At 40.9% G+C, this 12358-nt stretch overlaps 1 protein-coding gene across 4 annotated transcripts in view; it reads right to left on the minus strand.

The window, feature by feature from the left end:
• Window positions 1-2490: 2490 nt before the first annotated feature.
• IFT56 (intraflagellar transport 56) overlaps window positions 2491-12358 on the minus strand; it is a 59844-nt gene continuing 49976 nt past the window's right edge. For all 4 annotated transcript variants that reach the window (XM_040471827.1, XM_040471828.1, XM_040471829.1 and 1 more), the window contains 2 exons: window positions 7420-7553; window positions 2491-4791 (listed from right to left, as the gene is read on the minus strand). In XM_040471827.1, coding sequence (XP_040327761.1) covers window positions 4680-4791; window positions 7420-7553 — 246 coding nt within the window. In that variant the 3' untranslated portion in view covers window positions 2491-4679. The remainder of the gene's footprint in view (window positions 4792-7419; window positions 7554-12358) is intronic.

The following is a 12358-nucleotide window of genomic DNA, read 5'->3' on the forward strand; positions in this document are numbered from 1 at the left end:
CACGTCTCCTTTTATGCTTCATCTGACACAATTGTTTACTTATTCTCTACTTCATTTTTATACAAGTTTCAGCTTAAGATTCACTTGCACCATGGAGCCTTTTCTATTTAACCTACTCCACAGTGTTTCCCTGTCGAATCTCCTCCTATCATTTCACTGCTTTTACAGCACCTTGTAATTATTCTTTAGGTCACTGTTACCCACATTTCATCCCAACATACACTTGTAATTTTATTTTATTTTATTATTATTCTTTTAGATTTTAAGTAGGCTCCATGCCCAACATGGTGCTTCAACTCACAACCACGAGATGAAGAGTCGCATACTCGACTGATTGAGCCAGTCAGGGCACTCCCACTTGTAATTTTAAAAACTTGAATAACATGTCTCAGCTCCACCATATTAATAGCTACTCCTCGGTCAAAAACCGGCAAAGGAGAGTATAATTATGTTTATAGAGGAAATTAAAAATAGAAGGGCAAGTGTAATTATTTAATTGTACATAATAGGAATAACTCGTACATGTGTAGGAAAGCAATAAGATTCCCTTGAAATTTCATTAAGCAGAGAGTTAATGTGTTAAGTTATAGTACAGAAAACCTAATTCAGGACCCCATGAACGATCAGAAATCACCGAGAACCCAGTTTTTTCTTCCCATTAGGGAGTTCATTCACACAGATGAACCGTGCATTTTGTATCTGATTATATTTCACCCTTTGCTTCGGTTGGTAGGAAGTTTGAAGGTGAACTTCTGGCCCATCTTTAGTAACTCTGGGAGGTACTTTTGTGTTCGAACCTTTACTCTGGGCTTCTTTTACTCTTACTTGCCTTCTATTTGTATTTTGTCACATGCATTTTGGTAACTTATCCCAATCTTTTCTGGGACACAGTGGGGTAAGGAAGTGACCAAATAAATACACGAATTCACGAATGAATGTACGAAAACGAGGATGCATAAAATGTATGCACAGTTCATGCAGTAGGGTCACCGAGTTCATGCCCTAGATCCGAGCTCCGTACAGTGTGTTGCCCTGAGAGGCGCGGCCTGAGCGGGGGGCCTGCCGCGGCTGCTGCCTTCCTTCCCTTTCCCCCAACCGCCGACCCGGTCCCTAGTTGAACGTGGCATCTAGATTGCATTTATTTTTTTTTTATTTTTATTTTTTTTTAATTTTTTTTTCAACGTTTATTTATTTTTGGGACAGGGAGAGACAGAGCATGGACGGGCGAGGGGCAGAGAGAGAGGGAGACACAGAATCGGAAACAGGCTCCAGGCTCTGAGCCATCAGCCCAGAGCCCGACGCGGGGCTCGAACTCACGGACCGCAAGATCGTGACCTGAGCTGAAGTCGGACGCTTAACTGACTGCGCCACCCAGGCGCCCCTAGATTGCATTTAAAGGGTGTCTGATGCAACAAAAAGCACGAATTTGACCATGTAGCACACACTCCATACACACCCAGAGGCTGCTTGTGTTCATCTAGTGTTTCGTTGTCCTGCCCCATGTTCTTCACGTGTCCAGAGTGAAGGTAGGTGACAGGCACGGATTCTCTGACAGCGTCTCTAAACAGGCAGAGTACCGTTTGAACATTACCATCAAAAACCTACCGACCTCAGAAGTATTTTATAGGATGAAGGAGAGACACGACTATTTATCCGAGTCAAATGGAGAGAGTCCTAGGTATAGGAACTAATAAACCGCGAATTCAGTTTTATCACTAGGAAGCAGGCGTAACTACTGAGAGAGAGCACTGCCCACTCGCTCTCGACTTTCTGAGCGTGCCAGGCCTTAAGGGAGAGCCGTCCCCCGGCTTCCGCGTCCTGGGACGTACGCTGCACGTCTGCACACACGGGAAGCCTGAGCACCGTGCTGGCTGCTGGGTTTCAGGACCCATCCCCACTGCTTCTCCCAAGTGAGGCAGGAGGTGTCCATGTGCAAGGGATACAAGCGTTCCCATTGCCTCATTTCCTCTCATACTTTGCTCCTACTGACACCAAAAATCACACGCTATTGTGTTCGGTGCGGCATACTTCTGTTAGCCTGGGTTCCGTAAGGGTCAGGACTCCACACTGTTTATCCTTGCATCCCCAGCCCCGAGTATATGCTCGGCACACAATAAAACAATAATTAGATGGGAACCAGAATTCTATGAGGTCAGTTCTCACGGGTCCTTTGCTCTACCGGCTACGATATGTTTAATTCTCAGTAAACAAGTACTTGAGAGCTTTCTGAGTGTGTGGTGTCGTCCTGTGCACTGGCCGTAACACTTCTGCCATGAGCTGTGATTCAGCAGAGCCAAACCTAAAGTGACTGAGCACGAACCACAGCCTTGGTGGACAGGGATTCTTAAAAATATGTACCTTCCTTTCTCGTAAAGAGTTAACTGTGACGCCCCAAACTTTGTTTTTTCCCTCCGCTCTGGGGTCAGGAAAGGAGGGAAGGCACAGGACATACCCAGGACCTGCATTTGCTACACTCAACAGACCACCATAGTAAGACCAAATAACAAACTTTAATTTGAATATATTACAGTAGAATATCATCATTCTTTTGAAGTACAAAAATAGTTAAAAATTTTTTCCATTTGCAAGTAATATTTGCTACCGACTATAAATGGTGCATCGACGCTCTGAACTGTACACATGACACCACATTCCTAAGCCTGCACCTTCTTCTCTCCTGTATCATCAATCACATGTAAGAAAAGCAGCCATGCAACAGGACTCTGCAATCTTGAGACCCTGCCAAGACATTCCAGAAGGATCCTTAATAACAATTGGATGATATCTCTCTAAAACTAGCCTTTATGCTTTTTTGGCTCAATTCTATAGATTAAAAACTTTTTTAAAAAACTAGTTTAAAATTCCAGGAATTGCTATTTTTGGAGTATCAGCTTTCCCCCCAAAACAGGAAAATGACAGGGACAAGCTGGAGTATTAAATTCAACAAAAGCTCATTTAGAAGTAAATCACCACCAGTGGAAAAGCTTACCGAGTACAGGAGATCTGACGATAATGGAAATTAACCGGAAGACAAATTCTATTGCCAAAAGCCATTGAGGAGTTCCATCTTTTCCCACTATTATGTTTCCTCATATTTCAAGTGAGCTTAAGTAAGAATCACAAGGTAATTCTAAAAATCATATTGGGTTCTGCCCAGATCTGATCCACCTTACATGCTGAGAACCAACTACTGAAAAAGGACGAACGACAACATGAGAACACAGAAGCTTTGGCATATGAAAAATGATAAAATTTTGTTTTCTAAAATGCAGTTATTCGGGCCACTTTAGTTTGACTTGTGCTCCAAACTGATTAGATCTGGGTCTAAGATCAAAGACAGGAACTGAAAGAACCCCTTGCAAGTGTCCGGATGGCAAAGGCTACCTGCAGTCGCTGGTCTTCTCCTGCCGCGTTCCCGGCTCCGTTTTCTAGGACTCCCTCAGCCACCGCCGTGCCGGGGGTGTGGGGGACAACGGGCGCAGTGCCTATGGGACTTCTCTAAGCTGTCTGCAGTGCTTCAAGGAGTTAGGACGCTCTTTCAGTTCTCATGCGGGGAGGGGTGGCTCTGCACTTTCTACACCTGTAACGCTGGGTACCTTAAGCTAACGGAAACAAAATACATGGCGTGGAAACAAAGGTAATCTGCTACATCAAAACATGTATGTCTATTTTCTGAAAATCAGTTGTTGAGTCTAAAAGTGCTCAGTGGTAGGTTTACGTTGCAACAGCTCAGAAACCTGGGGCTGGAATAGGACTTAGGATCGAGTCCAGCTATTAGGAAGTCCCTCAAAGGGCTCTGCACAACCCATGTTTATTATCATCATATTAATAAATGGCCCCACTGCATACATATAGCCTTTGTAGCCCTACCTTCAAAACTGATGTCTATTCACCAAAACATATGAAAAAGATCCTTAACCTGTTTTGTTCCCTAAAATATAATGGAGCAGTGACTAATGAGATTTCCATACTATTTCCTGAATACCTTGAAATGTACCATACAGATTTTTTTCATAGTATGCACCTTTTAAACAGCTGTAATACTCCTGTTTCTTTGATGAGAAATAACATGTTATTTATCATCAAAACTACTGAAAGAGTAATCCCCGAAGTCCATTATCTATTAATGACTGGACAGTTTGATAAAGGATCTTACTGCCACTCTTAGAATCACGTTGCTACTTCTAACCTCTGCTCTCCTAAGACTCAGAAATGCATTACAAAATTCTTTATGGAATGCCCCAGTAACATGGGATGACGTACAGATGACTAAAATGAAGAGGACGGAATGACGGTGGCTCTTGGGCATTAAAGGCATTTGTTATTGGAGCGATGGGAAAATGCCATGGAGTGCTAACATTAAAAAAAAATTATGCCATTCTCCTTAAAGCAGTTTTTACGTAAGAGTTCTCTGAGTATTTTTGGAAGAAAGGCACCAGACAAATCCAAAGTCTTATTGCTAGTCGGATCACACAGGGGCCGGAGCACGGACTATGGTGCTTAGTTCAGCCAGGAGGCTAGGTCTAAGCGAGTCAAGTCACTGATCTTGAGGCTCAAAGAGCAAGGAAGGAAATGTCAAAAAATAGAGCCCTGCACCTTACATTAAACTTGAGGAATTCTCCTCAGTTTCCAATTTTACAGCAAAGCAGTGACCAGTTCCCCAGGACTCTGGAGCTATTTTAGATAGGCACTCTGTTTTCTTTGGCCCATTTCTTCATGATCCGGATGATGTACTCCACTTGGGGGTTCCCTGTGCTTCTCAGTAAATGGAGCACTTCTCGAAGGGTCTCTCTGGGGGAAAGATTTGAAGGGACAAAGAGTTTCAATAAGCATGTAAATTAACAGATCTAATCAACTCATACTTGTTCTTCGCTCCTTCCAGTAAGGCATTTTTGGTAACAGACTATTTCACTGTGTATTCACAAACCAGTTATGGACTTCCAAGCCTTCTATTTTTTTTTTTAATGTCTATTTATTCATTTTGGGGGGAGAGAGAATGAGAGAGAGAGAGAGAGAGAGAGAATGTGTGTGAGCAGGGGAGGGGCAGAGAGAAAGGAGAGAGAGAATCCCAAGCAGGCTCTGCACTGTCAGCACAGAAGCCCAACATGGGGCTCGATCCCACAAACCATGAGATCACGACCTGAGCCAAAATCAAGAGCTAGACGCTTACCTGACTGAGCCACCCAGGCGACCCCAAGCCTTCTATTTTTATGGTAGAATACTAAAATGGAAATTCTATGAAATCTTTCTCACCAACCCAAGTTTTCCTGTTTACTTATACTATCCATACACAGGCTATTAATCTTTCTGGCCTAACATGATGTAAGTATTCCTATTTCTATGCCTATTCTGCATGACCAAGTAGAAAGAGGGTTGGGTTCAAAGAATTAGGTTCAAATTCTAGCTCCATACTAACAAGTTGCTTCTCTGAGTCCAAGACCTCTCTCTCTCTTTTTTTTTTTAAGACTTTATTTTATTTATTTTAATTCAAGTTAGTTAAAATACAGTGTAGTCTTGGCTTCAGGAGTAGAACTCAGTGATTCATCTCTTACACATGACACCAGTGCTCATCCCAAAGATTTTATTTTTAATGTTTGTTTATTTAATTTTGTTAATGTTTTATTCTTGAGAGAGAGACAGAGAGCGCAAGCAGGGGAAGAGCAGAGAGAGAGGGAGACACAGAATCCGAAGCAGGCTCCAGGCTCTGAGCTGTCAGCACAGAGCCCGACGCGGGGCTCGAATTCACAAACTGAGAGATCATGACCTGAGCTGAAGTAAGCCACTTAACCCACTGAGCCACCCAGGCGCCCCAATGTTTATTTATTTTTGAGAGAGACAGCGAGAGAGCATGAACAGGGGAGGGGCAGAGAGAGAGGGAGACAGAGGATCTGAAACAGGTTCTGTGCTGACAGCTGACAGCAATGCAGGGCTCAAACTCATGAGACAGGAGATCGTGACGTGAGCTGAAGTTAGAAGCTTAACTGACTGAGCCACCCAGGTGCCCCCAAGTTCTCTTTTGTTTGAGGTGGTAATCACCTTAAACTGGGTGTCACCACCATATTTGTAAAATTTTATAAAGCCAGAGTAATGGATGATTTCTTCAAGAAAATTAATATATTAGGGTCGCCTTAGTGGCTCAGTCAGTTAAGTGTCCAACTCTTGCTTTTGACTCAGGTCATCATCTCGCAGTTCATGGGATTGAGCCCCATGTCAGGCTCTGCACTGACAGCACAGAGCCAGCTTGGGATCCTCTCTTTCCCTCTCTCTCTGCCCCTCCCCCTCGTGCTCTCTTCCTCTCTCTCAAAATAAATAAATAAACTGTAACAAAAATTTTTAAAGAAAATTAATATATTAATAAATATGGAAGAGAAGAAAATTCAGGGCCAAGATTTGGCAAATACCCAGTGTTTATGTTTCAAGTAATTTAATTTTAATTAAAATTAAAACTCATGTTTTATGTAATGCATACTAAAACTTCCCTGTTACCTTATCAAATGTATAGGTGACTCTGCCTATGGATCCTCTTCCCTAAGATTTCACTCATATTTTCTATTTCTGTTTTTTATTTCAGGCATCTTCTTTCACCTAATCAAATTCTTTTTTCTTTTTAAGTTCATTTATTTATTTTGAGACAGAAAAGGAGGGAGGGGCAGAGAGAGGAAGAGCCAGAATCTCAATCACATGGGCTTTGAACTCATGAACCGTGATATCATGACCTGAGCTGAGATCAAGAGTCCCATGCTTAATTGACTGAGCCACCCAGGCACCCCATCCTAATAAATTTCTTTAAACCAGTATTTAGGAATGGAATCAGATACAAGGAAGGAAGTAATTTTTGATACATTGTTTACCTATAAAATAACCACATCTATTTATACACCAGTAACAAATACATTCCACAAAGTTATTTTTAGAAAATTGAATTTAGTTTTAAGTATTTTAATTTTTGTTATAAATGGAGCTGTATGTTACTTAATTTTATGTAATCTACTGTCTCAGTTATTTCCTGAAATATAGGGAGACAAAAAAAAAAATTATCAACCATACCCACTCCATTCCTAAATCTTTGAAGCCCAAAGTAAGTGCACAAGAAAAAGCTAATAGGCAAAGAAAAGAGTAGAAGAGATAGAAAGAGACTTTTTTAATGAACATGACAATTCATTTGGAGCCAAATATATATCTTACTCTTACATTTGAAAGCTATAGTATACTCAGTGTCCCCAATAAAAATGATTTGGAACATAAAAAATTTCTGGAGAGAAAACATCAGATAGACATACAAAACATCTTAATCTTCTATTCATCATTATAAAACATCACTATCGTTTTGGGTTTTCAGAAGATGTAATACAAGAAAATAATTCTTTTCCCTTACAAACACCAAAAGAACAGAGGTAGTGTCTCTTTTGGATTACTTACTTGGGTTCTCGTCCAGCTAAAATCATCTGGAAAATGCCCACACAGGCTCCCCTCTTGCCTTCCCAATATTCAGGGTTAGGATCCAGCCTCTCTAAGACATCAAAAGCTTTGGCTGAATAGTAGAACTGGCCCATCTGATTAAAAAAAAGTATTGTGATAATACTTGTAATCTAAAGATTGCACTGAATGAAACGAAATGTAAAGACAGCGTGAAACAGAACTATATAAAAAATGGTTAGTGATGACATTTTCAGCTAGCAAATTAGATAAATTTCAATTCCTTACTAAAACTAAAGAAGGAAAATCACAATTTGAGTACGTGGTTCAATTTATACCAGTTTTCAACAACGTAACATTTTTCCTACATATAGTCAAGTTATGCTGTAATCAACACATCTGTCATTTCTTCTAATTATACTGTACTCTTTTTTTTCAAGCTTACTTATTTATTTTGAGAGACACAGAGATAGCAAAAGTGGGGGAGGGGCAGAGAGCGAGGGAGAGAGAGAGAGAATCCCAAGCAGGCTCCGCGCTGTCAGGTTTCCTCAACACATTCCGTAGGTGACTACCATCATTCATTTTACGTTCATTTGATCATGTTCAAAGAGAACATGACTTTTCCTGACCTTGTTCCTAAATTCTTAAAATACCGAGATGGATACTGACTACTACTCTAAACATCAAATCTTCTAAACACTTAATTCATTTTGACAGAACTCTTTCCCAAATATACTACACATTTCCTCTGCCATGTAGAGCATGCCAAATACTATTAAACTGTGCTTAGGTGAGTTTTCTTGACTGGCAGCCAAAAACATATAGCATTGCCATTTTGTTGAAGTCTTCAACTTGCTGGGCAATCCTCCTTGCTCGATGTGGTTTCGTTACCTCTCCACTCCCATAAAGTCCTATTCTAAACCTTTGCTAATTTCCTTAAGATCTCTACTGCAGTCTTAGCATTTGTCTATCCTTCAGGGAAAACACAACCTTCCTCCCTTCAGCTCACATTATGCTCGTACTCGCATTCATCCCTCCCTCGTTTCTGTACATTTCACAGAAAGAAGTGTTCTTATTCCTTTTCAAGGTTAGTCCTTCTTCCTACGTGCTCTTCAAAAAATTATTTTTGGTGAAATAACACAGATATAGAATGGCGCCTGAAACATTAATGTACAATTTAATGCATAAAACATGAACACAAGAGTAATCCCTGCTCAGGTCAAGAAACAAGACATTGACGCTATTTAGCTCTGTGTCACTGCCAGACCACAGCCCTCTCCTTCCCTCCAGAAGCAACTGCTATGCCAACTTTTATGGTCATCAGTTCTTTGACTTTTTTTATACTTATGTATGTACCTTTAGACAATATAATTAAACTTTTGTCTTTCAAGACTTTATCTTTATGAATACCATAAATATTCTTCTGTGTCTTGCCTATGTTAAGATGCATCTGTATGGCTGGATATAGCTCTAGTCGGTTCATCTTTAAAAATTACTTATTTTGAAATAATTCTAGATTTATAGGATGTTTTGGAGATAGTACAAAGAGGTCCCATATACCTTTTTCTTTTCTTTTCTTAAAGATTTTATTTTTAAGTAATCTCTACACCCAACATAGGAATCAAACTCACACTCCCAAGATCAAAGAGACATGCTCTAGCAATTGAGCCAGCCAGGTACTCTAAAACTTCGGGGTTTTTTTTTGTTTTTTTTTTTTTTGGTCCCAGGTACCTTTCACCCAAATTCCCCAGTTACAGCTTACTATAGTGCAGTAGCACAGTATCTAAAACCAGGAAATTGACATTGCTACAATGTGGGTGTATAGTTCTGTCATTTCATCAAATCGGTAGATTCATATCACTATCAAGATACAGAACGATTCCATCATCACAAATCTGTCCTACCCTTTTAAATTTTTTTTTTTTTTAACATTTATTTATTTTTGGGACAGAGAGAGACAGAGCATGAACGGGGGAGGGGCAGAGAGAGGGAGACACAGAATTGGAAACAGGCTCCAGGCTCCCAGCCATCAGCCCAGAGCCCGACACGGGGCTCGAACTCACGGACCGCGAGATCGTGACCTGGCTGAAGTCGGATGCTTAACCGACTGCGCCACCCAGGCGCCCCTGTCCTACCCTTTTAGAGACATACACACCCCTCTCCCTGTTGATCATCCTTAACTCCCAGCAATCACTAATTTGTTCTACATCTCTATACTTTTCATTTCATGCATGTTATGTATATGAAATCAAGCAGTATGGGCCTCTTTTGAGATTGGCTTTTTTCACTCAGCATAATGTCATTCTTCTTCCTTATTAATCCAAGTTATTTTGGCACAGTACAGGGAATATAGTCCATGGTTCATAATAGCATTGTATGGTGATAGATAGTAGCTACACTTGTGAGCACAGTATAACATGTAGAGTTGTTGAATCACTGTGTTGTACACCTGAAACTAATGTAACATTATGTGTCAACTATACTTCAATTAAAAAAAAAATCCAAGTTACTATGTATATCACTAGTTGGTTCCTATTACATAACCTTGAAAAAGCAGGAGGCACCTCCACCCAAAGTTTGGTTTGGATGTTGAGAGTGATGATGCCATACACACACCAAGAGAGCATGGAAAGATTTCTTACTTAAATAATTGAGATCTCTGGGAGGAGTAGGGCAGGCCTCTTAAGAGAGAGCAAGAGAGCAAATGTCTTAAGAGATTTTTATTGTGGTTGGGGCTGGGATGAGGGTTCCTGAGCACCAGCAGGGGCTCATGTGGTCTGAATCACCTGGTGGCACCAGAGAAGGGAGTACCTAGCATTTCTTATCATTTTGTCCAGATGTGGGGCACAAGGGGAAGAAGGAAGGGTGAAGCTTAAAAGGTGTCAGCAGTCAAACATCAAGAAAGGCAGTCAGGACTGTCCTCATCATTCCTGCTTATTAATAAGCAGTAGTCCATGCCAAACCGGTTTGTTTAACCATTCACTACTGAAGGACATTTGGATTATTTCCAGTTTTTGGTTATTACAAATCAAGCTGCTATTGACATTGGGAATAGGTATTTGTATGGATACAGGTTTCATTTCTGAGATAAATGCCCAGGAGTGTGATTGCTGAGTCATATGGTAAGCATGTGTTTGTTAAACAAATTGCTTAATTCACGGTATATATTTTTTCTGTCCTTTTACTTTCAACCTACCTATATCACTATATTTGAAATGAGTTTCTTGTAAAAAGTACATAGTTGGGTCTTGGTTTCTTATCCACTCTGTCAACATCTCTCTTTTAATTGGTATATTTAGACCATTTACATTTAATGTGATTGACATGTTAGAAGACTTAATTCTGCCATTTTTTCCCCTATTTGCCCTTCCTATTTTTCCTGGACAAGGACATCTCATACATGTCTCTGTAGTTTGCAGCTGGAGAAAGACATGATTGTGCAATTAGCACAGAAGGAGGACAAAAAAGCCTGGGCTTAACCTCTCCAGTCTCCTCCTATACGTATCTTTTTCTTGCTTTTTCTATATTGTAGTAAATCTTAGCCATGAGTGTAACTTTGAATCCTCAGAACCCTTCCAGTGACTCACCAAACCAGTGGGTGGTCATGGGACCACTGAGACAGTAGGTAAGACTGAACTGGTTTTTAAGGTCCTTCTCTTCTTTTTAAGGTCATTAACTCCATCTTCCTCTCATCTCCGTAGGGCCTTCTTCCATCAGAAATGCCCCCATTCTCTTGAATCTCTAACCTCCCTGTCCAACAGCTCCTCTGCCTAACGATACTTTAACTCCCTACTCTAAAAACGAACAAACAGGGGCGCCTGGGTGGCTCAGTCGGTTAAGCATCCGACTTCAACTCAGGTCACGATCTTGCGGTCTGTGGGTTCGTGCCCCGCGTCAGGCTCTGGGCTGATGGCTCAGAGCCTGGAGCCTGCTTCTGATTCTGTGTCTCCCTCTCTCTCTGCCCCTCCCCCGTTCATGCTCTGTCTCTCTCTGTCTCAAAAATAAATAAACGTTAAAAAATAAAAAATAAAAAATAAAAACAAACAAACAAAAACAACCTCTCCCTCCACCTGCAAAAATACTCCCCGCCCCACGTCCTTAACCATGGTTTTCCTTTTAAGTTAGCGTCATGTTTCCCCCCTTATCCTCAGCATCCATTTCTTTGTGGTCTACGCTCACTGTGTCGGCTTTCTAATCTCATTCTCTTCTCTACCCACTATTGTTTTCTCAAGTCTCATGCAGTTCCAACAGGTTGCAGATTTGTCATGCTCCTCCCTAGGCTTTTGATAAAACTGGAACAAGAAAAAGAGGAATGAAAAGCCCTCCCCCCCCACTTCCTGGTTCTTTTCTTTCCTTTATATCCATCAGCATCCTCTGTCTCTTACACTGATTCTTCTATTTCTATGCCTTAAACACTGGCGTCCGTGTGGTTCCTCACCCCATTGGCTGGTTAACCTCACTGTCGCCCACACTCTCCTGCTACTGCTGCTGCCGCCACCACCACCACCGTCAACTACTGTTAACTTCTACAACTGTATCTCTAATCCCGACCTCTTACAGGAACACCTGAGCTCCAGGCTCGCCATAATAATTTCCCACAGGTAATATCTCTAACTGGAGCCCCAAACACACTTCAGATTTAATACATCTACAACTGAACTAAATTCCCGTCTGAATGTTTTCTTTCCCTCTGGTTCCCCTAACTCGCTTAATGTCATTGCCATCTACTAAGTCATGTTAAACATTTTCAAGTTTCCTATGTTTTACAACCTTTTCCATTGGTAGTGACTCACTTTATTTTTGTAATGATTCACTTTGAAATGAGCTGTTATTAATTTAACACTAGTCTGGTGTTACCTAAATATTCCCCAATAGGAACTTCCAGAATGTGAGGTTAATTTGTTAAAAAAAACTTCTAATCTATAGGATAAGGCCCCAAAGT

Source organism: Herpailurus yagouaroundi, unplaced genomic scaffold (genome assembly GCF_014898765.1).
Source record: "Herpailurus yagouaroundi ecotype Mexico unplaced genomic scaffold, PumYag 100, whole genome shotgun sequence".
NCBI classification, from domain to species: domain Eukaryota; kingdom Metazoa; phylum Chordata; class Mammalia; order Carnivora; family Felidae; genus Herpailurus; species Herpailurus yagouaroundi.